Source organism: Lingula anatina, chromosome 1 (assembly GCF_051362555.1).
Source record: "Lingula anatina isolate TDL-2025a chromosome 1, LinAna3.0, whole genome shotgun sequence".
NCBI lineage: Eukaryota > Metazoa > Brachiopoda > Lingulata > Lingulida > Lingulidae > Lingula > Lingula anatina.
Genome location: NC_141767.1, coordinates 29,411,938 through 29,434,353, shown reverse-complemented (window position 1 = coordinate 29,434,353; position 22,416 = coordinate 29,411,938). Strand labels below are relative to the sequence as shown.

Sequence of the window (22,416 nt, the reverse complement as noted above, 5' to 3'; positions counted from 1 at the left end):
GGTCAAAGGTCAATTTTAAGGTCACGTTTAGATTGCCAGTATATGACTTCCTATTCAAGTTCAATAGAAACTATGGACCTATCTCTGCCAGTTTTGGAGATATAAGGGACTAAATGGTATAATATTGGAGTTACCATAGTGTGCCATAAATTTCCTACAGAAAAAAATTAATTAAAATAAAGAAAAGGTCATTTTGGTCAAAATTATTGAAATGGGAGGTGCTCTGAAGTTCCAGATGTTCAAATTTGATGAAATAATGTCATTTTTGACCACAAGTTGTCTGCTTTGCCAAGCCTGCACATTTTGCTTTCACCACCAATATGTACTTTTTGATAAAGCGTAACTCGAAAACCGTATGGAATACAAAAAAATGGAGACCACCTCCAGTGTTGGGCTTTACATGCTCTACATAATGCAAAAAAGAATGGGTGTCTAGCATTAACGGTTCCCGAATTAGAGACAGTTTTCAGTTTTGATATCTTATGGCCGCTACTCCCGTGAAAATGCACCGATTGACCCTAAATTCACGGAGATGAAAGATGACCCGAAGGGTAACACTTTCCATTAATATTATTAGTTAAGTCTGTGTGGTGTCTGAATAAGAGCGCAAAAAATTTTTTTTTTCGGCAAAAATTTTGTTTTTTTGAAAATTTTGGCCCGTTTGACCTTGAAATAAAGGTCAAAGGTCAAATCCAAGGGCATATTTGAAATCTACACATATGACTTTTGGAAAGCTGTCTGTAGAAAATTTTCCCATAATTCCTTCCGTAGGGGAGATAATTAGCATTTAATTTTGCCATTTTTGGACAAGGGTGCATTGCAATGAGCGCCACACCTAGACCCCAATACCGACAAAGCCCAAATTTTACGTGGAACGAGTTGAGATTATAGGTGACCTAAATCCAAGAGATGGGTATGGAGACCCTTACCGTCTAGGAGGAGAAGCGGTAACGGTGACTTGGCGGCGGAGCCGCAGGAGCCGCAGGAGCCGGCGGAGCCGCAGGAGCCGGCGGAACATACGGGTCGGGACTAAAACCATGTGTACCGCCAGCGCCTACGCTGGTGGTACAATTAATTGCAACTAGTGTAGCATGACTAGAGCCAAAAGTTAACCACAAAAATTGGGTAATTAAGAGTTGCCATGTTCATGCTTCATTAACTATGCCGCCTGTGTGAATCCAAGTTCAAATAATATTAACAATCACTTCAGCCAGGTAGCACAAGTTGTGTCGATGAAGTCCAATGACTCTGCATGCCCATGTTCTAAGTTAAAATCAATCCTTTGAAATGACAGTTGTTGTTGTTGCAATTGGACATTTGTTTTCTTCTAAAATAAAATATTCACATTGAAATCAAAGAAAAATGTAAAACATACAAAATTTTTTCCTTAAAAAATTAAGTATTTCAAGCAAATCCAACAAGTCAGAATTGCTTGACAGAGACCATGACATCCACAAGAAATCTGTTAATCACACAGAAAAATTGACACGCTACTCATGAACAATGAGGACAAGAAATGCTAAGATTATCAAGACAGCTTACACAGAACAACAGAAGAATGTTTTGCCATTCGCAGTCAAAAGGGAGAATGCCACTTTCCTGTCTTAGAATATTGCTAATAACTATGGCTCACACATTTTAGCTGCATTTATGCAAGTATCATGCACGATCTCTGGGAGTTAACCAAGAAAGATGTTCCTTGGCAATGGTCACCAAGACATCAATTAGCATTTGATGCACTGAAAGGTGTACTCACCCAAGCAAAAGTACTACATTACTTCAACCCATCATATCCAGCTGAGCTACTGGTACATGTGAACGCCAGCCCTGTGGGTCTCTGCACTATATACTTATGCAGGTAGAAGAGGATGGCACACTTCATACCATGTAATATGCCAGTAGAGCATTAAAACTTGTTTAGCAAAGGTATAGCCAAACAGGTAGTGAGCTATCATCCACGTTTTTTGCAGTTTGGCAAACTGAAAGTGCCACGACAATGCCCAGATGTAGATCATCCATCATTTGATCAGATAAGCATTGTACAAAAGGAACTCTGTGTGATTGAATCTGGAGACCTAATCCTGAGAGACACAGTCATGTATCCTTATACCCCAGGAACTACAGCAATAAGCTCTTTAACTTGCACACTTTGTCACCAAAGCATGGTGAAGACAAAAGTATTCATACTAGAAAAGATATGGTTTCATAGAATTGACAACTTAATCAAACTAATGCATCCATTAATCACTGCTTATGTGTAAAAGTATGTATTTGTTTTGTTCTTCTATTGTAATGAAGGAATGGTTTTATGCACAAATACTACTATCCTACCAGAATACTTGAATGAAGTAGAGTTAAAATTATTTAAATCCTATAAAGTAAATGTTTTAAAATTCTACATCCATGCAGGTTTTATTTTTCATATCTCAAACTTCAGGATTTTATTATTATCATTAATATTTTATTTATTTTTACTCGTGTATCACTTTTAAGAGCTCTGTCAGTATTCACATTTCCGAGATATATTTTGTACATATAGACTGAATAAATTATAATTATTATTGATGTTCAGCACCTTTTGTGCATATACTTCTTCACTGACAAATATGAACAACAATGATATGAACAGTAGTAGTATGTGTTGAAATTATCCTGAAAAAAAGACTTTGAAGATAAAGAAATTTAAAACCAGATTTCACAAAATTGCTACATGCTGCCACAATCTATGTTTATCATTTTATTTTTTATATTTTATAATATTTAAAACAATGCATGCCAAAATTACCATGAAGGAAAAAAATTTAAAGGTTACGAAATTGAAGACCAAAATATTCACAAAACTTCTACATGCCCATGGCAATACCATAATCTATGCTTACAATTTTTTTTTTGTTTTATAAACAGTAAGTGTTAAAATTATTGTGAAAGAAAAAAATTATTAAGGTTAAAAAAATTTAAATCAGAATTGACAGAGCTGTGGTACTGCCACAATATGTTTATGGGATGTTGCATGGTGCTGGTAGGTTCATACAATTTATGTTTTCAGTAATGTTAAACCGACCGGATGGCCTTGTGGTTAGAATGTCCGCCTCCGGAGCGGGAGGACGGGGGTTCAAAACCCGTCCGGGGACATACCAGTCCTTTATAAACGGTACCTGCTGTCTCCCCGCTTGGCACTCAGCACTTTGGGGTTGAAGCAGGGTCCTGGTCAGGCAGAGAACGATATGGTAAGTTTGATAGCACTCAGCGCCTCACACGGCAGCGGGGCTGTATCCTCCCCAGGGAGGCGAGATTATGTACACAGCGTGTTTTGACCAGTTGTATATTTGTTATGTGTATGTACATATTTGTAAAGTCTAACGAACATATTCATATGGAGTTTAGACTTAAAATAAATGTATTATTATTATTATTATTATTTTAGCTTACGTGGGTGGACCTACCAGCTATGCCAAAATGTTGAGACGTAGAAATAGCCAGTCTATGCGGAAAGTAGGGAGAAAATTTCACACCATAACCATGCCTAGCAGTGGTTCTGAATTCCATCAGATATCATCGAAGAGCAAAGATACTGATAGACTGCTACATAATCCATTCGTTGGGTCTAACGGATGCCAGGCAGTGCCGTTTTTAAGTTGACCTATTTGCGGATTTGCGACATAACCCGCGCTTTCCACTGATGATATATTAAAACCGAAATTTTAAGTATTTAGGACCAAGTATCGAAATATATCATATTTCAACGAAGAAAGTAAATGTATGCATATTTATATGAATATATATCCATATCAAAAATGGATAAATATAAATGTTAAATATGTCGCAATATTACCGGGAACTACAAGTATCGGACAGTGAAAATCGGACTACTTTCCGGTGTGATGGTAGTTTTGAAGTGCACCGAATGTCTCTTGCTTAAACGATAAGAATTAAGCATAAGAAAAATGCAATGGAAGGCTATTTGCCCTCAGAAAAAGCTCGTTTAGTATTAGGTAGGTACATTTTATAATTGTAATAATAACGCCTGTTTATAAGACATCAAAATACGATCAAAATATCTTGTTCACAGTTATAAAATGGTTTGAAGATAATTTAATGAGTACATGTTTCAGCTCGTAGCCAGCAATTTCAGAGGTGGGGGGGGGGGGTATGAAAAAGTGGACCTTTTTACCATATAACCTTTGTGTACATAGATAAAATTTTATTCAGAGGAGACCTTTTCCTGGCAAAAAGGGGGGTTCTATGGAACCTCCTGAACCCACCTGACTATGGGCCTGTATTTTACATAAGATACTTCATGTTGGAAAAATGGAGAAATAAAGAGTCCTTTAGGCTTATAAATCGGTAACCTGCTTAACTGCATTGCCATTGATGTGAATGGGCTCTTTTACATTTCCTTTCTTTTTGAAGTCAATCACCATTTTCATTCACCATTTTGTTATCTTTATATCATTGTACAACTGAGTTGACATGATTTCTCCTATACTGGGTCTTGTCATTATCGCTAATTAAACCAATTAAAGTGGTGTAATTAGCAAACTTCACAATGCAATTTCTTTCATGGGATGAAACACAATCAAACATGAACAAGCTGTAGAAACATGGTGATAGTACACGACCCTGAGGCGCACCTGTATTTAAAACCACAGTATCAGAAATACCCATACCCACCTTCACAGCCTGACTTCTGTCTCATACCCACCTTCACAGCCTGACTTCTGTCTCATACCCACCTTCACAGCCTGACTTCTGTCTCATACCCACCTTCACGGCCTGACTTCTGTCTCATACCCACCTTCACAGCCTGACTTCTGTCTCATACCCACCTTCACAGCCTGACTTCTGTCTCATACCCACCTTCACAGCCTGACTTCTGTCTCATACCCACCTTCACAGCCTGACTTCTGTCTAATAAAAAATCTAAGGTCCAATTGAATAAAAATATAGGAAATTTCAGGTCATTTAAAAGTTTAAAATAAATTTTTTGTGGAATAATAGTGTTAAAAGCCAAGCTGTAGTCTATAAATAAGATCCTATGTGTACTAGTACTTTTCTTGTCCACATGTTCAAAAATGCTGTGTATGCAAATACCAAGGGCACTGTCACTGTTTCTAAACCCTGAGTGTCAGAGAAACGTAAAAGCTAGCTTGCTAAATATACCTCGTGGTGGAGTCGCTTTTACGGTATTGTTGATATGGGTTATATATGAAATCAAGATCGAGCTGACAATACCGGAATCTAGAACCTAGGGTATGTTTCTATTGTGTCTATATGCAAATTGAAAAGGATCAAGCATCTCTGGTACGATGGTTTTAATATATGATAAAACCAGATTTTTCCAAAATTTTCATCGGGACTAGAGTCAACGCGACTGGCCAGAGATAGTTCAAATACGAAATTGGTTTGGACTTCGGCAGAACTCCCTGAGAGCGTAACAATAGGTTGTAGATATCTGTGAATACATGCACCAGTTGTGCTGCATGTGTCTTCAGAAGCCATGGTGAGCTACTGCTGGTCCAGATGCGTTGTGTGTGATAAAGCCTTGAAAAAGACAATGGACTTGCCATTTCTGAACGGAAAAGGGTGGCAGGTCGTCTGCATGAGTATCAAGTGGAAACGACTTTATGTCAGTGTTGTTGCTACTGCCAAATCTTGCATAAAATTGGTTCAGTTATTCGGGAAGTGTTTTGTCATCATTGTTCAGTATGTGTTTTGGACCCTTGTCCTGAGTGAGAAGTGCCATATTTGACCACAGCTGTTTTGTGTTATTGGTCTTGAACTTTTCCTCGATTTTATTTTTGGAGTCTCTCTTGGTGTTCTTGATTGCCCATCGCAGAACTGCTTTTGTCTTCTGCTAGTGTTCAGGGTATTTTTCTTTGTTGCGATAGGCTTCATTTTTTTTCTTGACAAGTTTTCAGATATTGTTGCTGCACCAAATCTTATAGTTGGCTATTTGGTTGTAAAGGCTTTTAACTTTTGTCAGGATTATGCTTGGTACTGGTAATTTTTGTCTCTTTCTTCATTGTCTTACTAGCTTTCCCCCTCTTCTGCCCCTTTTACAGCTTCGTGATGTCTACGTGAAGGTAAAATGAATTGGGTAGAGTCCAAATTCTGCATATGTGTCGAGATTAAAAAGTCTGATGCTCCATGTCGTAGTTCTAAAAGCTTCTCCTTTGAGTAGGATAAGATTGTCACTGACAGAACTGCTGTAAACACCAGGTAAAAGATTAAAATAGAGCCCAAGCCAGCGCCATCTTGTTTAGAATTTCGGATGTGCTTACTCCAGCTAGTGGTACAATATTAGGAGGTGGTATCGCTTCTCTGATCCTCTAGTTAAAATTTGGTGTTGATTTTGTGAATTATAATATAATATTGCATCAAAATTGACAAAGAAACCTATTTTGTACATCTTAATTTTCATGCTTTTTCTCTCTACATTAAACAGCTTTGCTGCCTTTTTATATTTTTTGTTTGATAAACAGCTAGAAAAAATGTTTTTACTTTTAGTTAGAAAGTATCATTTTATTTAATTAAAAAATATAATTAAAATCAGGACAAGTTTCCCATCTTAGAGATTTCAGAATAATTGTATAAATATGACTTGCTCTAATGTTATTTTTGAAGGATACCTGAAGGAAGTGGGCAGCCTCAACACCTTTAAGACTTTTCTCTCCGAGTGCCCTTACTTAGCAGAGTATGCCTCATTATACCGTAGGGGTCATGAATACCCTCTCCACATTGGTGGACAAACTCTAAGCCAGATATTGGATGACTATGCAAAGATCAAGTCAAAAGGTAAAGAAGCTAAAGTCAACAGCAAAAAGGCAGTTTGAATCAAAAATATGTGATTTTTAGGTCATGTGGTGTATATGGTAAGTTTATAGTATCAGAATTCAACTTAAGCACCTATACTCTACAGGTAGAAGTCCAGTTTGGACAGGTGAAGTTGTAAGGTGAGCTGTCTAATGGACAGACAGGACAGACAGGGCTTGACATTAGGGTTGAGTATTGCAACCACATTTTCCGCTCAGGCAACCATATCTTGACCAACAGTTGTCCGACAATGCAGCTGATTTTCTGGCAAATGTAAAAAAGATCATTTTGAAGTTATATCCTTTTAATGTAAATGTGATGGACAAAGAAAAATTGTTTGAAAAGCATTTTTTGAATATTTCTTCATTTATTGTAGGTTTTACACTACGTTTCTGTGGCATTGGTGTCTTTTGGTAATTTATATATATGTGTAAAATTTGAGAGCTTTACTAGTAGGTATGATATCATACTTTTTCTACAATGCCCAGTGAAATTTGATAGAGAGCCATTTTCTGTCGATTTTTTAAAGGGTGAGTCTACTATTTGAAACTGTTTGCTGGCATTTGATCAGCTTTTGTGGCAAAAAAAAAAAAAAAAAAAAATTGACTCCATATGTATCTTTAAGTTGTATAAGAAACTAGTTACTAAGTAGAAGTGGTTTATATGTGTTACAAGGAGTCTACCCTCACTTCATTTTGAAATTAAAATGAAGGAATTGTTATTATTTTATTTTTTTAGGTTGCAGAATACCTGAACCAGTTGCAAGTGTTTGGCAGTCATTTGAGGCTATGTGCCATGAACTAAAGATGTGCTATATCCCACAGATGCGCCTCCCTGTAATGGGACAATCGCATAGATCAAGGCGTGGAAGTATGATACAGTCCTTGAAAAACTCCTTTGCACTCAGTGGCAACACCCATGACTCTAAGACTAAGAATAATGATGGTGACTGCAAGAGAAGCATTTCTGATAGTGCAATAAGAAATGACACAAATGAAACAGAGCCAAATGCTAATTTACATGAACAGGATAATCTTTGTGATAGCACCAAAATGGCAGCTTCTCAGGTTTTGGAAGACAAGCAACCAGTGCATATACTTCCAGTTAATTTATCAACCCTGAGAGATGCAGGCATACAAGTGATTACACAAGAAGGCATCAACAAACAGCTGTCAAAGAATGTGAAACAAAGACACCTTGGTGTTCAGTTTTCTTCCAGTTCACCAAACAGTTTGAACCAGAGCTACAGTCAGTTACATGATATGACTGCATCTGATAATTGTTTTGAAACTGAAGAAAAGGCACAATCTGAACATTGCATTAGTTCCACTAAAATAAGAACAAGTGATAGTTGTAGCAATAATGAGACTCTACATGTTAAAACTGAGCCTCAGGCACAAAAGAGAGAAGAGTCGAAATCAGTAAAATCTGTCATAGATTCATCTGATAGCCAGAATCCACTGGTGGGAATTAGAGATAACCAACAATCTGGTTGGTATATTAATCATTCTATTTACCTATCTATCGCATGCACGAACACATTCACGCGCACCTTTTACTGTGCAAAGGTATTGAAAAAATCTGACTGATTATGTTCACAAGGAAGTAGCATGTCATTATGTAATATTTAGGCTACATATGTTATCTCTTTAATTAAATTGATGTTATCAACTTAAAACTTTATATTATTGTTTTCAGCTATAAATGATGATTTTGATGTATTGCAAACACCAAAGAAGTTAGAAATAGCTGTAGAAGAAAAATGTATTGGGAAATCACCAAAAAGGAAATGGTAAGATATAAAGAAATTTGATTATAAGAGACTTTATTTTAAAAAAATACAAATGAAAGTGACCTATTCCTGTTATCCTCAACAAATTATATGTACCAAAACTGTGATAGCTTAGGGAGTAAAATATTTGAAAATACAGTAGCATTATTTTGTTGGAAGTACCAAGATAAGGCACAATGGTTTTGGCCTTTTGGGTGATTTGACCAGTTGACATTTTTAGATTTACAGTGATATATATTTTTTTTCTATCAGTCTTCAGCCTAAAAGGAGAAGTATTCAAGAGGAGTCACCAGCAAAACTGTCATCGTCTTCCACAGCTGATAGGACATTTAATGTACCAGCCACAACCAAGGGTGACCCTCCTAACCTAAAGGAGAAAGAAACCCATGGACAAGTGGCTTCAGACAACAGCTTGGAATTTTGTAATGCAGAGGATGCTCTTGATATTCCAGTATGTTCATGAGTATATAGGTTTAGGTGAACACTGATTTAAGAGGCATATATTAAGCAAGTATTTATGTCAAGTTGTTGCTGCTAAACCAGAACAAATGCCACCATATAGCGTCCAATGGTAAAACTAAGAAACACAACTACATTAAAGAGTTTTGTTACACTATTTCTTGAAAATTGTTTTGACATGTTTCTGTTTACTTTCTGTGCTTCACAGACTTAAAGGGAAATATGTAGGTCAAATTTACAACCAGAAATTTGAAGAAGAGTAGTTTTAAAACCAACATGTTTAGGACTGCTAGTTACTGCTAGGACTTGTGTATTCCCCTTAACTTATATGCTTGTATATTAGAATTGTGAAAATTTACATTTTTATCTTTATGTACAAGGGTTTAGGGTCTGTCAGTGCATTTTCACATGAGTAGCAGTATTAGATGTTGAAATTGAAACTGTTAAAGTGTAAACAATAAGGGATATCTTTCTGCATGATCATTTTCGTCTTCTTAATTATTATCTACCCTTTACCAAGGCCACAGATTGGTTTTTCACTAGATATTTACACCACTGAGGTGATCATTTGTAAATAAAAGTGGATGGAATTAGAGGTGGGACAACTTTGTTGACCAATGGTGCAGAGTAATATTTTGATAACTGTTACCTTATACTTGGACCAAGAGTTCAATAGACCATGGGCATATTTTCTTCTTCTAGCATGTTCTAGAACAACTACTCTCCAATACAGAGATTCACCAAAAGCTGGCAGAAAACATCAACAAAGTGAAGTACAAAGGTCAAGATGCTCCACCAACACCTCAGACCCCAGCACTTGATGTTTTGGATGACTTTTTAATCATGCCAGTAAGTATAGCACTGCTCTTGTCTGGATGGTGTGCTGATGCATTTACCAAAGTATGGGTAATTTTGTACATGATTTAGTACCTCTGATAATGTCTGCCATATATTGGGTGTGACAAAAATTCATTAAAACACAAATTGGCACAAGTGGTTGCAGTCAACTGGCCTTGACGTACTTCCTTTTCAGGCACTTGTCCTTTGGGGCAAATAAACCCGAAAATATAATTTACCCACTCCAAAATCAAACTGAGTATGGGTCTTAGAGTGAAAGGGGGGGGAGGGGGGGTTCATAATGTTCTCAATTTAAGGTATATATTTTAGCATATGTAATACATAAATGTTAGGATATGTTTACGTGATGATGATCAATTCCTAATCGTATATTATTCTCATTTGTCTGTAATTCTACATTTTCTTTTTTGCAAAACCAATATTCTTTTCAATTACATAATTGATTAAATCATCCTTGTCCCTTCATTTTTGCAACATTTATCACCACCTGATGATGTTTGAAAAGACATTTATATTTGTTCTATTATTAGTAAAAAAAAAAAAAGGCATTTTGCAGTGTATATTAAAGTTGAGGATTAAATTATGTAAAGCATCAAATAGATTGTCCCAAATGTGACAAAACTCAGATCCTCAGATAAAACTCAGATACTTTAATATATTAATTTTACTGTCAGGTTACCATCATCTTGACATTAATAACACTGCAAACTATTATATCTGTGTGTTGCATTTTTTGCGTGAATACTGCTGCAGGGAAAGGGCCACAATGTATCTGGGTATTGCTTGAAATAAACAAGCATTTTACACACAGTCTTCCTCAGTTAACAGCAAATCCCCACCCCCCACATGGGCCTGGCGTGACAAATGACAAGGGTCTTTGATCAAAATTTGACTTAGAGCATATCTTTTCAAGACAAAAGGGGCGCTTTGTTAGAACTCTCAAAAGATAAAAAACAAGTCATATCTTTACAGTAAGGGTAGATTTAGCTCCTAAATTACCAACTTATCAATTTTGTCTTGCCTTTTCATGATTAAGTAACAGTCACAGATCTAGAGTGTTAAATTAATTCTAATGGGAAAATTCAGTGTAGTACTGTGTTTGTTATGTCATTGAAAGTGATTCAGCTATGCTGATTATTGCTTGAGAACTTATTTGACTGTAAGTCATATCAAACTACAATGATGTCAACTGAACCCCAGTACTTGCCATTACAGGAAGCAGATTTGCCTAGTGAAGCCATAACAGATGTTATTGAGATGACCAAACATGATCCTGTTTTTGATTCCCTCTTCAAGCTCTTTAGCATTGGTGAGTTATGTTAAAGCAAATGTGACATGGTAAATAAACCAGTATTATTCATGATGATGCCAAAGGGAGTCACATTTGGTCTGCCTCTGTTAGCCTTTTCCCCAGGTGGTGTCTATAATATGAATTTGGAGACTGGCTGGTCTTAGCTGCAGGTGCAGTGCCCAGCAAACTGCAGCCTTCTATTCCTGCAGCTGTATATTTGATTATTCAAATGTTGTTTGTACTTTCAGATAAAAATGACTTCTTAGAAAAAGAATATGGACCTAATTTTTCCCATAAGCCAAGAGCCTCTTTTCATGAAAACCAGCAAGGAACTGAAGAGCAATCACAACAGTGTAAGTCACAGTTATTTTTTTGCATAGAAATGATAGGGTTGCCTGCACAATATCCATTTGCTTTTCCTGATCCTCTGATAAGCAAATTTATATGGCACAGATAGCATGTATGCGACAGAAAAAAAAAAACAAAAACAAAACTGGCAAGTATTTCGGCTCTCTACTTTCAATTTTATCGCTTTAGTAGTATGTTATTGCTTTATGTCAGCATTACTTCCAGGATTATCAGCACTTGGTATACGTAGAATTTTTTTTCTGATCTTGTTTTTGTATCTAGCAACAAAGGCCCATGAGACCCTGGCAAGTGGAGAGAAAAGTTCAGAGCAACAGACACAACAACATGTGATTAATACACAACCCACCGAAAAACCCTCAAGTGACTTACCAACAACACCATCCAGAAATGCTAGGAGAGCACAAAGTAATATATTTTTTAAAGGATTCCACTGTAGTGTGACCATTTTAGAATGTGTGCTGCACTGTTTTGTGAAGATTTTGCTTTTTAGTTTACACACACACACACACACACACACAAGATTTGAATTTAAACAAGATTTCATGTTTTATTTTGCATGACTTGTGCTTTAAAGTCTCATTTCATGATGAACCAACATAATTGCTTTATATAGAATTAAAAAATTAAACATAACTTGCCTGTAACTGTAAGTTAAAGTTTGATTGTAATTCTATGAGGCAGTAATAGTCTCTCCCACCCTCCTTAATTACATAACTTATGATAATAGCAATGCAGATTATTATCAAAAAGTGAAGTTTAATAAAAAATATCATCCAAAAATGCTTGAAAACCTGATGTGCACTGTGTATTCTAATTTCATCTCCTCACCTATAATTGTCTCATATACTTACAATCATACTTCAATTTACAAGTAAGTTTCCTTTAATTTTTGAATTAAAACTAACAAAGACTGTGGAGGGCTATTCAAACTAAGATTCAATAACCACAAAATATTTTAAATTAAATAGATATGGTTCAGAAACAACTGAAACTAAGCAGAAAATTATACATGGAAATGTAAAATTATCAATTATGAAATTAGGTATGACATTGTGAAAAAATACATGATGCAAAAGAGAAATCAGTGCCTACGCTGCCTTTGTTTGGAAACAAACAAAGCAGAAAACAAAATTGAATAAAAGAACTGAGCTCACAATGTGCCCTCATAAGATGAGGTAGGTGGCACAAGACGCAATCACTTCAGGTCACCATAATTGGTTGAATATCCATTCAAACAAACATGCCTCCTCAAGATCCTCATATACCCATAGGGTATGTCCTTGAAACTCAGAGTAGGGGTATTTAATGTGCCTTTGTTAGTTTATTATTATTATTAGTGTGTGTGTATGTGTGTGTGTGTGTGTGTGTGTGTGTGTATTTATGGTTAAACATTTTCTACTTTAGGTCTAAATAAAAAGACTGCCAACAAGGGAAGAAGTAAAGGTCGACCTACGAAAAGAGCTGCTTCAAAGTTCCCTGTATTGTTGCCAGCCCCACCTGTCCAGTCCAGGACTTTACCTGACACATCACGTTTTAGAAATATAGCACCGAAATGCACTAGCGAAACGCCTTCTGGCATATTTAAATGTGTTGTGGTCAATGTACCTTCTACAGGCACTTTGACCAAAAGTTTTCCCAGCATTCAGTCTGTAGAGCCTGCAACCAAAGCATCAAGCATGGCAGCAGTAGCATTTTCATCAACTGCCTCGCCTTTGTGTCTAGATAGTAAACAGGTTCCACCAAACACAGCAGCAGTGAGTGTGCCTGGAGCTGACCACTCATCTACAATGGTAAGGTCATCTACAGCTGCAGCAAGTGTACCACCAGCTGGCCATTCTACCCCCAGGAAAGAAGCAGAGAAGCCATCCACAAAATGGTCTCCAGGTACCCAGTTCATACATCAGTCATGATATACAAACACCTACACACAAAGGCATGAACCACATTCTAGGTAGACAGATAATTTTATTGGGAATGAGCCCTTGGGGTGCTTCATAGCTGCAAAGCTTGCCTAGCAGACTATTTTGATCTGTTAAGTCAGAAACATTTCTGAAATCCAGCCATTAAAATTAAATATTGGTATATTGTGTCCCAGTAGTGTCACTGGCCTTGGCCCAGGTGTCAGAAGCTAAGTTAAGATCATTGTGGTGGAAGAACCTTTAATGTTGCCAAATTGGTCTCTCATGTATGTGGGCCCAAATCTCCGAGAGTCATGTAAAAACAAATGTTTCCAACTTTTTGCTTAGGATAAGTGTAAGTGATGGAGGTCTTAAATCATTCTTCACTTATTAAATCTGACTAGAAAAGTACGATTTTGGATAAAATTTTCTCTTAAGAGATTATTTAAAAGAAAAACAAACTTAAAAAACAATCTTCTATTTTAGAATAACAAAACCACTAGATCAACCAAAGGAAAGTATGGGAAAGTTGTTGTAGACCCCAGGAAAACCTTTTTTTTTTTTTTTTTTTTTTTGCACTTAACTCACCAAAAGAGTTTATATCCCTTTAAGAGTTGTGATGGACTTTTTTATTTTGCAAGATTATCGCAGAGGGTGCTTCAGCAAAGGAGGACCATAGGTTGATTAGTTAGAGAAAAATATTGTTTAATCCAGGAAAATTCATTCAGTAGTTTTTCAAAAAAATCTTACACTGTGCATTTCTAATATGCTTAGTATTTTCAATATATTCACCAAATCTTAGATATTCAAAAAAGTGAATATGTTCCCTCAAAAAATATAGAGGTTTTACAATTTAATCTCAATTTTTTGTTTTTCTCTTTTCAGGTTTGAAGGCTCTGATTAATATGGCATCTCCTGAGAAACCTATAATTGAGATATCTGTAGAGAAGAATCAAGGACTGAAACCTTCAACATCCAGATCCAAATCAAGCAAACCATCAGTGCCATTAAATGTTGCTTATGTCCCTGATGGATTATTAAGTACAGAACTGTTGAAAGATAACAACTCTGATAGTTCACCAACAGCAAGTCTGTTACAGTCCAGTGACAAAAGTACAGAACAACAACAAGAAATATCAGGAATTTGCTCAGGTCCGCATACAAACTCAACTTTTCAGACCATTTCTCCCGGTGCTATATTACTTACTCCTAGTTCAGATTCCACTGCACACTCACACTTAGGTTATTTTCACAGTCCATGTCCAGCTGCTCAGGGTGGCATGGTAGAGGGAAACAACATGTCAAAGAAGACAATTACAAAGCATGTTAGAGTGTTGTCCTTTAAGAAGGATTCAAAAGTTTCAAAACCTGTCACTGCTAAATCAAAAGCAGCACTTACTACAGACGAAGGTGTAATATGTGATAAAAAGCAGAGAAGAAGGGCACCAAAAACAGACAGAAATGTGGAGATCAACTTCTCTGTAGGTAAACAGCCCATTGAGACAATCAATGTTTTTCAAGAAAGGAAACTGCCATCTTTGCATCCTAAGAAAAACCTGAATTCTAAAAAAGAAACAGTTAGGGATTTGCTCAGAGCTAAGATGGAAGGTAAAAAAATAGCCCAAGGAAACAATGCCAATGAGGTGGCTATGCCATCTGCAGAAAATGCACAACAGGTAATCCTGAGTGATTTGGTTTGCCCACCTCAGTCAAAGGACTTGCTTACACAAAAGACAAATGGTATTGATTTAACCTTTGTTGAAAAGTCAGATCTGTGTCCTGCGTCTGATGCACTAGCAGCACCAGCTCTGAGGCAACATCCATCAGCACCAGCCTTCAGTAGGCAGACATGGGCAACAGTCTTTGGAGAGAATTCCAATCAGGCTTATCAGCCATATCCTTGCATAGAAAAGGCTAAACCTGACTGTACAGAAAGGAGAAGACAAAACAAACATATTCACAAGCATAAGCATAAAAACATAAATCACAAAAGAAGTTGTTCCAAATATAGCACTAAAAAGTATGAAAGTGGTCAATTGCCTGTTTCTAGTTTCTCTGCTCCATCTGTCTTGGAGAAAGTGGAATCAAACCCACCAACCCAAGGGGACATGTGTACAGTCATCTCTCCTCAGCCAATGCTACAGACGGAATTGACTTCACCTGCCGTGATATTACCAACTGTGACTAGTTCTCAAACAGCACCACACATTATTAATGATGATGCAGCTGGGAACAATCAGTTATTACCATGCTCTGACAGTAGTGCCACTACAAAATTTGTGTCACAAGAGCTCCACAAATCAGAGATGACAGCAGCAATGTTCACATCAGTTAAAGATAATATAGAGCACAGTACTGTGGAGCCTACCAGTAAACTGACACCAGTCCCTTCAAAAACAATTCAAGATAGTAATGAAAGTGAAGTGGCAGAAACATTGGTCTGTCTTGCAACTAGGTTACCAGACCTAATGGATCCAGACCTTGAAAACTCCACTGCCTCCCTGCAGATGGCAGCAGGTGGCAGGAAGGTTGATTCTAGTCAGGAGATGAAACCCAGGGGCCGGAAAAGGAGAGAGAGGGTGAGCCATTCATTTTTTAGCAGGTTAATCATATTAAAAACTGCTAAATAAATTTTTCATTTCAACAATTCCTTATTGTACAGGGTGACCCAAAAAAAAAAACAGAACCCATAATTTTTTTTTAAATTTTACAAAGATCTATCAAATTTCAAGTAATTTGCTGGACCTAAATATGTGCATGATCATTCCCTGAAGTTTCAGTTTTCTTGGTCGCTTTGCATAAAAATTATATTCATTTTAAAAATATGCTCCAAATGGCTTCAAAGGCATTGGATGCATACTTGCATACGTTGGGAAAAAATTATCAATTTCTCAAGCACATTCCTCTTTCGGGATTTCCTGAATTTTTGCTGTGAACGCTCCCCACAGTTCACCAATCATTTGAGGGTTGTTCTGGTTCACTTCAGCTTTGAGATACTCCCACAGAAAAAAATCTGGTACCCCCACAGAAAAAAATCTGGGGGTGGGGTTCAAGTCGGTGAATACAGTGCCTACTCGACATCACACTTCCTGCTGATCAGTCTCTCCTAAAATTGCTATGTGGCAGTTAATACTCAGATCATCTATTCTGAAAGCGACCAAGATAACTGAAACTTTGGGGAATGAGCATACTCATATTGAAGTTTTAAGTCCAGCAGATTTCTTGAAATTAGATGGACCTTTGTAAGATTTAATAATTTTTTTTTTTTTTGGGGGGGGGGGGGGGTCATCCAGCATATACATCTATACAATTATATGATCAGCCCTGTATACTATAATTTGATGAAATACATTTTTTGTTTCACGTTTTTAGGATGTGTGTGAAAAGCATTCTTAGAATATATATTTTACACTGGGCATCGTTTTTATGCTTTTTCTGCAAAAATGACCCAAAACATGAAAGGATCTGTAGTTGATAAAAATGAATCATGGTTGTGCAATAAGTGTCAGACTGTAATCAGAGTCTACATTTACATCATAAAGGAGGCATCAGCTTTTTTAACATCTTCATCAACTGATGTAAGTGTGGTATATATCTTTTCAGGGAAAATGTGATGAGCCCAGAGCAAAAAAGGTAACAATCCCTTAAGTTAGGAAAAGAAAATCTGATAAATAGTTTAAAGCAATTTACTGCCATGATGTCATTAAATTGTATCTGAACATAAAAGCATTTAATTCGTCTTATGTCAGAAGTAGAAAATGTTCATTGTTAAGGGTATGTATAAATAACATCAGCTGCTGCAGATATTTTACCCTAAAAAGATTTTTCTATCAGATTGTTCATGGTTCCACTATAAGATTTCCTATTTTAATACTTAAAAGTAAAAGTAACATTGATTTTAGTGATAATTATCACTTACTTCGGAACAGAATATTTATGAAATAGCTACAGATCACTTAGTGTTGCATGGCTGATGACCTATTAGCAATTCTCACTCTGGTTGATAAATTGGGGGAATAACCAGGTTATAAATAGGGGCAGCTAGAATCCCAGCGTGGGTCTCTTGAATTGACAGATGTATATATGGATTCCTTGCTATTTCCCCTGGTCCAACCTTTTTAAATGTACAAGCTACACCCCCGCTGATGATGCTATTGTGACAAGAGCAAGATGTAGTTGTCTCATAATTTTTTATTCCAAAGTGATTATTATCAGTAAAACATTACTATATTAATAAATATTGTATTGTTTGGTTTCAGAGCAAGTTGAAAAAGCTTTCCAAGATGGATGTTGACAAGTTTCTTTCCAAGCTTCATGGGTAGAACTTAAATGAAAAATCATGTGAAATTGAGCAAAATCTAGAAAAACAACAAATGCAAGTAAACATAGAAAAAGTGACCCAGTTTTGCGATGTTAACAGTGACTGACATCATGAGCAGTTTATATCAGCCTTACAAAACTTGACTGTTCTGGGTTTTTTTTGCACCGAGCTTGTTATTCCACCCAAATTCTCAATCTAAAACATGTGTACAGCATATATTACGTATACTGTCTATGTATAATACAGATAAGTTCACATTTTAAGGTAAATCGTTTTACTTATTAGCTTCAAATTTACAGGTCTCTTGGAAGTGACTTAAATACAGGTTGGGTTTGAAAACAAGTCTGATTGGATTTATTAAATTTTTAAAATTATTTTTGTAAGTTATGCATTTTTGAGAAATGTTCATTTTTCACATCTCCATTCACATCAACCTTCATTTTCAAGGTAGACTTTGAACTTCCATCATCCTGGAAGCCTTTGTTAGTCACATTATTTGAATATCCATGATACTTTTATTATTTAAAAAGATGGTGATTATGCTATTAAGTGTTAAGTAATATTGCATCAAAGTTGAAGGAAGCCCTATTTTGGGCAATGATGCCATAATGACCATAAAAGGATAACCATCTTACTTATGATTCTCAAACTTACAGCTTGATTGATTTTTTGAAATTATTTACCGCAAATTATACCAACTGCAGATAACACATACAGTGGAAAGCCTGTTGACTTAGTGTCTTTATATTTAATTAGTGTCTTTATATTAATTACTAACAGTAGTTAGTATCTACTAACAGTTTGGCATGTTTAAAAATCAGATTTTGTTTTTTTGTTTTTAAAGCATATGTATTATACTATATATGTATTGCAGGTAGCACATTAGGCAGAGAAAGATAAACCTTTTGTCTTCAAATATACAGGAGGGATTAAAATTATTTAATAACAGTTGAGCGTTAAATAAACAGCCCATTTGGAATATTTTTCTCAAAGTTTTGCTGTTTTTTTGTGGAATCCTCCTGACACATTTAGTTTGTGATATGTGGACACATGGGCTGATCAGTACATTTATTGTCCCCTGGGTAATTACAGAGCTATTCAATCACTGGACATATTATTTAGCAAGTATGCATTAAGTGAGATAACATAAAAAACACACATTGCGAGTGACTTTGAACTCCCATACATTTAGCACTGTGCCAGATACATTTTCTGAAAGTCTACATTAGCAGTGTTACATAATTGAAAATTGATGATAATTATGAATGTAAGTGTTTCATAGTATTGCATATATAAATTGACAAAAAAGTATTTTGTGTACTGTCAACATCAACGCTATATATGAATAATAGTGCACTTTATTATCCTCAAACTCTGTGATTCATTTTATGTTTATACAGCTAAATAAAATGTTTGAATAGCGGCTTGGTGAAAATATCTTTTATGTATATAGCCATTGCCTTTGTTGTTGCTGTTGTCATTTTCAACGCGCACTTACACAGATAAGACAATAAGTGGAAAATTGTTTCACTGTCTTCAAACTTTCAGAACTGATGAATATTCATAAAATGTAGGTCAAGTTCAAAAATCAGCTTCATCGGACCATTTTTCAAAAAGTTGTGCTTTTTTTTCCTTGAAGACCTTTGCTAGTAACATATTCTGAATATGGGGGTGATTATGCTGTAAACCATTATGTAATGTTGCAATAAAACGTAAGGAAGCCCTAATTTCAGCAATGCTGTTATAATGACTATATATTAAAGAAAAAGCATGTTACTTATGATTCTCAAACTTACTGAAAAGATTTGCTGATTAATCGATTGATGTTTTTTCCAAAAATTAAAGTTTTTTTTTTTTTATTTTTGCTAAATATCTTATAAACAAAAGAAATTATGAGAAAAGGTACTAATCAGAGAAATCTGACCAAAAGTTATATGGATTGTGGAGATTTTGAATATGACATTCGATTTGACCTTTGACCTATATTTCAAAACTAAAAACAACCTTGTTGGGGGTAATAAAACAATATCAGGGTATTTTCTTATCATGATAGCTTAAGTCATTGTTAGACTGTTTAGTATATTTTTTTGTATATTTATGCACTATGAAACTGAAAGAGCAGTCATTATGGTGAAACAATCATGCGTTTTGGAAAAGTAATTGTTTTAAAATTGATATAAATTATAAGCACAGAATTCAACACACTTGTAAAAGAGATGGGATAATAGGGCCATAATATGAGACATAAAAGCTGTCGTTCTTACTAGTATACCAAAGGATGCAGAAAGCAAGTTGATCCAGAGATGATAATAAAAAGGATTTTGCCCCTGTACGAGTGATCAAGAGAGTTCTACCACAAAACCATGGCCATTAAACCTGTTCTTAGTTTCAAACATCCACACAAAATGAAAGGAGGGGTTATATCATATTTGGGGAAAAGGCAGTGCGTAGGACATATTGTCCAATCATAGAATAGATTGATCTCATCTGCATATATGTACGTATGGTTCTATGATGTGACCTTTAATTTTTCATCAAAAATTGGAGGCAGTTAACAGATATGTCAATGGAAACCTGAACCACATGAAATACAGGAATATTCTGGCAATTGCCTGCCTCCCATTTACTAGAGGGCACTTGGGAACAAAATGATTTTGCAATATGACAGTGCTCCACACAGAGTACAAACAATAACGGATTGTTTAATGATGTAGCACAAATCAGAGCCAGCTGTAAGTGCAAAAGTTACCAAATACAGGAACATTTGGAGTGACTTTGCAACAAATGAGAACATACAGATATAAGCCCACCTTTCGTTGAAGTAAGAAACTGATTTCAGGCTTTAAAAATGGAAGGAGCAGATCGATGTGCATACATCAAACTATGAAGATTTTGTTCCGTCGACTGCCAAAGCTGCAGAGCAGTGCCTAGCTAAGGTACCTACAGTACAGATAGAGAAAGGTGAAATTTTTTGGCTCAAGAATGGAAGCAGTGGGCAGAAGTGGAAGTGGATGTCTGGCCATTGCTTTGACCTGAGATATCGATGTCACTGATCAGTTTCCAAGTCACACTATGCTGTGAATTGTTGTTAGTATTCTGCACCCTCCCTCCCACACAAAAAAACACACACACACACACACACACACACTTTCTAGTTACATGTAGCTCTTCTAGGTCTATTATAGTGTAGATGTCATACAAAAACTGAACACTGAATGCTACAAAGTAGAAATAGAAAGTTTTCATTGGTGATAGATCTAGATATTTGTTTTACCTGTTGCCTGTTTCGTCTGTTCACTCTTACTGACTTGGTCACAAATGAATTACCTGTTCAGGTGAAGGTGAACAGGTAATAACCTCAGTCTTGATGATGACTTGTAAGTCTCTCGCCCTTCCCCACATGAGAATGTCGTCACACATGGGACAGCTTGTGTGCTCCATCTCTGTTCATGGCGTGTTAATTTTTTTCTTCTTATCCAGATGGATTCCAAAACTTTGCACTTACTGTAATCATTTTCACTGATTAGCACTTTTACACTGTCCCATTTGGCACATGGTTGTTATCTGACATATGATCTTTGATGGCAGATTTGTGTAAAACTCCTGTTTTTGGATCTGGTGTTGACTCCCTTGCTTAGATTTTACTTTACATATTTCTTGTGTTCTTCTTTCTAGTTTTCTTCCTGTATCTCCAACATATACTCTGTCACAGCTCCCACACCGGATTTCATATACTATTCCACACTTCTTGTTGTCTTCTATTTTATCTTTTAGGCGTATAAGAAAGTTTCTGAGTTTTGCATGTGGTTTGAATGACACTCTGATGTCTTCTTTCCTCGCTGCGTTCATGATTTTTTCTGAAATTCCTTTCACATATGGGATTGTAACTTGTCCTTTGGATTTTTCCACTTTTTGGTCTTTCTTATTTTTGGATAATATTATCTTTCTTCCTGATCTTTTTCATTTCCATTTGATATTTCACCTTATTTATTGTCCATTTTGGGTAATTGCATTGTTGCAGTGCCTCTTTTGTTTTCCTTTTCCATTCTGTGCTCTCTCAGCCACTAATTCATAACAGCGATCTAACAATTCCCTTACCACTGCCAATTTGTGTACTACTGGATGGTGGGATGTGAAATCCAAATATTGGTTGGTGTGAGTTGGTTTTCTGTACACTTTGGTTTTTATGGACCCGTCTGCTTTGACTATAATGTCTGTATCCAAGAATGCTATGTGGTTGTCCCTCATTTCTTCATTGGTGAGTTTTATGCTGTTGTAGGGGCCAGTGCCATTCATGTGTTGGTTCACTGCTGCTATAGTACCCTTCGGTATTATTGCCAGGATGTCATCCACATATCTGAGCCATAGGCGTGACTTTCACCAAGGGGGAGGGGGGGGGGGGGGGACTGTGTCTGCTAACATGTGTTGCACTTTCTCATTGTACTCTTTCACGTCCATTATTATCGTTTTCCATCCTTTGTCCACTAGTAGTTGTGACCAAGTTTGTCAGAGTGAACTGACGAAACAGTCAACAGGTAAATCAAATATCTGGATCCATCATAAATGAAAACTTTCTGACTATCAAAACTGAGATCCAACTATTTTCACATTACAA

At 36.2% G+C, this 22,416-nt stretch overlaps 2 protein-coding genes across 5 annotated transcripts in view; one reads left to right on the top strand and one right to left on the bottom strand.

The window, feature by feature from the left end:
• LOC106167376 (peroxisomal targeting signal 2 receptor) overlaps window positions 1-4,711 on the bottom strand; it is a 32,827-nt gene extending 28,116 nt beyond the window's left edge. For 2 of the 3 annotated variants that reach the window (XR_015332960.1, XM_087005269.1), the window contains exon 1: window positions 3,444-3,636. Coding sequence is in view for 2 of the 3 variants with exons in the window: in XM_087005269.1 (XP_086861395.1) it covers window positions 3,444-3,546 (103 nt within the window). In the remaining variant the exon portion in view is untranslated. Of the gene's footprint in view, window positions 1-3,443; window positions 3,637-4,671 lie in introns of those variants that run through there. The other variant, XM_087005275.1, reaches the window with a different exon arrangement.
• Window positions 3,650-19,224, top strand: LOC106167331 (uncharacterized). Of its 2 annotated transcripts, XM_087005223.1 has the most exons (13): window positions 3,650-3,992; window positions 6,625-6,795; window positions 7,552-8,304; window positions 8,512-8,605; window positions 8,858-9,056; window positions 9,767-9,913; window positions 11,138-11,231; window positions 11,462-11,566; window positions 11,844-11,987; window positions 12,987-13,466; window positions 14,366-16,059; window positions 17,084-17,113; window positions 17,740-19,224. In XM_087005223.1, the coding sequence occupies exons 1-13, from the start codon at window positions 3,950-3,952 to the stop codon at window positions 17,800-17,802; spliced, it is 4,017 nt and encodes a 1,338-aa protein (XP_086861349.1). In that variant the 5' UTR covers window positions 3,650-3,949; the 3' UTR covers window positions 17,803-19,224. The 2 variants fall into 2 exon arrangements, with proteins under 2 accessions (XP_086861349.1, XP_086861359.1); XM_087005233.1 differs by lacking the exon at window positions 6,625-6,795.
• The last annotated feature ends 3,192 nt before the right edge of the window (window positions 19,225-22,416 follow it).